Source organism: Carex rostrata, chromosome 31 (assembly GCF_964058835.1).
Source record: "Carex rostrata chromosome 31, lpCarRost1.2, whole genome shotgun sequence".
Taxonomy (NCBI): domain Eukaryota; kingdom Viridiplantae; phylum Streptophyta; class Magnoliopsida; order Poales; family Cyperaceae; genus Carex; species Carex rostrata.
This window is the reverse complement of record NC_135948.1, coordinates 819,571-824,147: the sequence shown is the minus strand read 5'-3', so window position 1 is coordinate 824,147 and position 4,577 is coordinate 819,571. Positions and strand designations below refer to the sequence as shown.

Below are 4,577 nucleotides of genomic sequence, written 5' to 3'. Positions count from 1 at the left end.
ACAATATAAAATTGAAGGTTCAATTTAACAATCAATTCATTTTGAAACAGAAGATACATATGCAAGAAAAGAATATGGAGTGCAGCTATCAGAAGTAATCATTAAGGCCTTCAGTAAACTTATTTGGTATCTCAACATGCCTCATTCTCTGGAGCCCATAAAAACAGAAAGATATTTATATATATACCCATCATAACTTAGGATTAGGGTTCAAGTCCAGCAATGCTAATCCAGAATTATAGCAGACGGTCTGGATTCTAATCAGATGGTCCGGATCTAAGCAGAAATATTTTGTTACCTCCGGAGATATGGAATTCCAGAGAGCTGCAGCGCTGCAGAATTTTTTATTTATAGAAATATATTATATATTTTGTTGGGAAGGAGACAGATGGAACCAATCAATCAATGATTCGATTCCTAAATCTGTTCCTTGAGCTTCAGATAAAACTGCATGAATAAAAAACTGCTCTGTCAAAATGTTTACCCAAAAATCGAATGAAAGCCTTTCTCTCTCTTTCTCTTTCTCTAAAGCAAGTTGTTTTCTTTTTTCAGGCTTCGACAAAGAATATAGATTTCAGATTTCCGTTCTTATACTCTTAATACCATTTCAGACATCATTAGGCCATGAAGTTTGCAAAATTTACACAGTTAAAGATGGGAGTACAACTTTAGAAAGGAAAAAAAGAAAAGAATAAAAATGTTAGACAAACTAGTGACACAACATGTATCAAGAACTCATTTTTCGCAAAAATCAAAAAGCAAAGTGTCGATTTGAGATTAAGGGAGTAACAGAATCAGAGAGATACCCATTTAGATTAGATCATCTTCTCCCATTCAAAAAAAAATTAAAAAAAGGAATACCGAGTCCCTGTCTACTTTTCTCCTCACTTGCCTGTTCAGTATTCTACTGGCGAGCTATACTTGCCAGACTTCATATAAACTCAATATTTGGTACAGATCCCCAGCTACTGAAATTCGCGACAAAACTGCGACAAAGGAAACCAATATCTGATCCGAAGAAACCAAATTACAAAATCACGAAAAAAATACAGAAATTTGGATCTTTTGCTCCGGATTTTCTCAACTTATTTATTTTCTAGGAATTTTCAATGATTCACAGAATTTTACCGCAAAGCCAAAAAACTTTGCCATGCCAACATATCGAGGACAAGAAGATATATCGGAGGTTTCAATGCTAGGATATTAGAGAGACAGCAAGCAGAGGTGGGGAGATTTATTTATCGGGAGAACAATTATTATTGGGCTTTTAAGCCTCTTTCGGCCGAAAACTCTGAAAAAACGAAATGTAAGTATTAAACGAAAGACAAGTGAAAATTTTTCTAAGCAGGAAATAAAGGCCCATAACACTTTTCTACCACGTAATTTCAAGAAAAAGGGTTCTGAAATATACCTCATGAAATTTATGATACAAGAGCAGTATTAGAATCAAAGTAAATATGATAGTACTAACAAAGAAAAAAAAAATGAAGGTACTGTTTTGATCAGCATAATATCAGGAATCAGGATGATTTACCCTCTCTTTGGATCTGAACTTCATTTAAACATTTTTTGGAGTGTGTCCTAGGACCAAAAGCTTCAAAAAAATTGAAATAGGAAAAAATTCAAAAGAATCAAACAACAAAAAAAATAAAGGTTCAATTTAACAATCAATTCATTTTGAAACAGAAGATAGATACATATCTTACAGAAGTGATTATTGAGGTCTTCAGTAAACTTATTTTGTGTTTCAACAAGCTATATTCTCTGGAGCCCATAAAAAAAAGAGAAACTTGTATATATACCCATCATAACTTAGGATTAGGGTTTAGGGCCACCCATGCTAATCCAGAATTATAGCAGACGGTCAGGATTCTGATTCGACGATCCAAATCTAAACAAAAATATTCTATTACCTCAGAGGATATGAATTCCAATACAGCCACGACCCTGCAGATTTTTTTTTCTTTTTTTTTTTGTAGAAATTGACTATTTAAAAAGTTTGTATGGGCACACTAGAAATTCTCCCCAAATATTTTGTTGGTAAGGATATTAAGAAAAAAAGTTTTCTATGTGCACTCAATAATATAAATGTTGCTCTCAAAATAGCACCACCCATAAAAAGATACGGACCAAGTTCTCTATCTCTCTCTTTTTCTCTCCAAAGCAAATTTCTTTTTTTCAGGCTTCAACAAAGAATATAGCTTTCAGATTTCCATTCTTATACCATTTCAGACATCATTAGACCATGAAGTTTGCAAAACTTAACAAAGTTAACAATACTTTAATCTAGGGAAAAAAATTGAAATACAACTTTAGAAAAAAAATGTTAAATAAACTAGTGAACACAACATGTATCAAGAACTCATTTTTCGCAAAAATAAAAAGATCAAAGTGTCGATTTGAGAGAAAAGGGAGTAACAGAATCAGAGAGGGTCCTAGGATAAAACTCCGGATAAGTTGCCATCTCTTTGAATCTGAACTACAACTAAAACTTTTTCTAGATAGGGCCCTAGGACAAAAAGCTTAAAAATAAACTGAAATAGGAATTCACAAGAACTGAAACAATATAAAATTGAAAATTCAATTTAACAATTAATTCATTTTGAAACAAAAGCTACATGCAAGATACAAAAATGGAGTAAAGTTATCAGAAGTAATCGTTGAGGCCTTCAGTAAACTTATTTGGTATTCAACAAGCTATGTTCTCTAGAGCCAAGAACAAAAAATGTAGTAGGATTAGGGTATAGGGCAGCCATGCGAATCCAGAATTACAGCAGATTACAGCAGCTCTGACCCTTTAAGATTCATGGAGACAAAATTATATAATTATAATGGAGACAAAACTAGCTATATTTTAGAATTATAATGGAGACAAAATTCAAATTGTTGAACAGGGTAATAAAGCAATATTATAGGGTTAACTTGGTCAAATGTGCAGGAGATTCAAATTTTCAAGTGCATTTTGGTGCAAACCAGGCATGAATATGCACTCTAACTTCATTACTTAGCATTGGGAGTCCATAGTGTTGTTTGTACGACCTACAAGGCGAAACATTTTTAACTCAGAAAAGTTATTTCAAAACTTGTTTAATACAGCCAGTCTAAGAACATGAAAATTTAAGCAAAACAAATAAGTCAAACTGTTTCCATACCAGTTGATATTTACCAAACCTGACTGGAATGGTATTAAAACTAAAACCACTACTTAACGTTGTAGAAGCATTTTATTGACAAAAAGATTCTTCTATCAGAATAAATACTTTGAATCTGAACTTCAGTTATCTTTTTCTGGAGAGGGCCCTAGGACCAAAAGTTTAAAAAAAAATGAAATAGGAAATTCAAAAGAATTGAACAATACAAAATTGAAGGTTTAATTTAACAATCAATTCATATTGAACCAGAAGATTCATATGCAAGATAAGAAAATGGAGTAAAGGTATCAGAAGTAATCATTGAGGCCTTCAGTAAACTTATTTGGTATTTCAACAAGCTATATTCTCTGGAGCCCAGAAACAAAAGGGAATATTTCTAGTGTGTGCCCATATAAACTTCTAAAATAGCCAAATTTCCCATGAAAACACTACAATTTATAGTGTGCCAACATAGAAGGCCTTGTGAGTATTCTACACGGTATTCTTTTATCAGAATAAAAACTCCGGATGAGATGCCCTCTCTTTTGAACCACAGTTAAAAAAAAATTGTGAAACCGGGCAGATATGCACATTCAAGCAAATTATATAATTCTTGTTAGTCTTTTATTTGTAGAAACCGGATCGGAGAATCCTAAGCTAATAATCGACTGAATTTTGCAAAATTCTTTTGATGGAATTCATCGTAAATGGATTAAACTTCATTATCGGGTTAAAGATCTCATCAGATATATTGGACACTAATCATTACAAAATTTGTTAGAATTATATATTCTAGCTAGCTAGTTAATTAAAATTTCTAGTGACAACTCACAAGCAAAATTTATCAAAATTAAGTGACATTATATTAATTGATCCGTCACGGCCTCACCCTCAGTCAATTAATGTCTCAACGGAAAACATATCAACTTCTGATCCAGCCCAATCACACACTTTATCTGAACCGCACCTTCTCTTAATTCCATGTAAAATTGCATCCCTTGTTACTTGAGCCTTCATCTCCACCAGCAAATTTGGTAATTTTAACCCATCTAATTTCCCACTTTTTTGACTAAATTTGACCCATTTTTCCAGCTGCATCCCCTTTGATTCCAACACATCCTTCCATAAAATCTCACCCCCTCCCAATAACTTTGATCTTGTCCCCCCAAAAATCTGCCGAGTTGTCTTCGATCTTAGCTCAAATGTAATACGACTCGAATCTAGCTGCCCGATTTGATCTGAATTTACATGGCACACAAATGATGCACACTCATTCCATGAAACATTATTGCTGGGTTGGAATTCCTTCGTATCGACCTGGATCCTTCTATCGCCGAAAGCGGGAATATAGTACCTGATAAAGAGCTTCTCATCTGATCCTTTCCCAATGAAGTTTGCCAACTTAACAACTTTTACATCAAACTTGAGTTGAAAAGAGTCAGGCAT

General features: G+C 33.4%; 1 protein-coding gene across 1 annotated transcript; it reads right to left on the bottom strand.

Moving 5' to 3' along the window:
• Positions 1-4,022: 4,022 nt before the first annotated feature.
• Positions 4,023-4,577, bottom strand: LOC144547179 (uncharacterized). The gene has a single exon (XM_078295768.1). It carries the CDS (start codon positions 4,575-4,577, stop codon positions 4,023-4,025), a length of 555 nt encoding a protein of 184 aa, XP_078151894.1.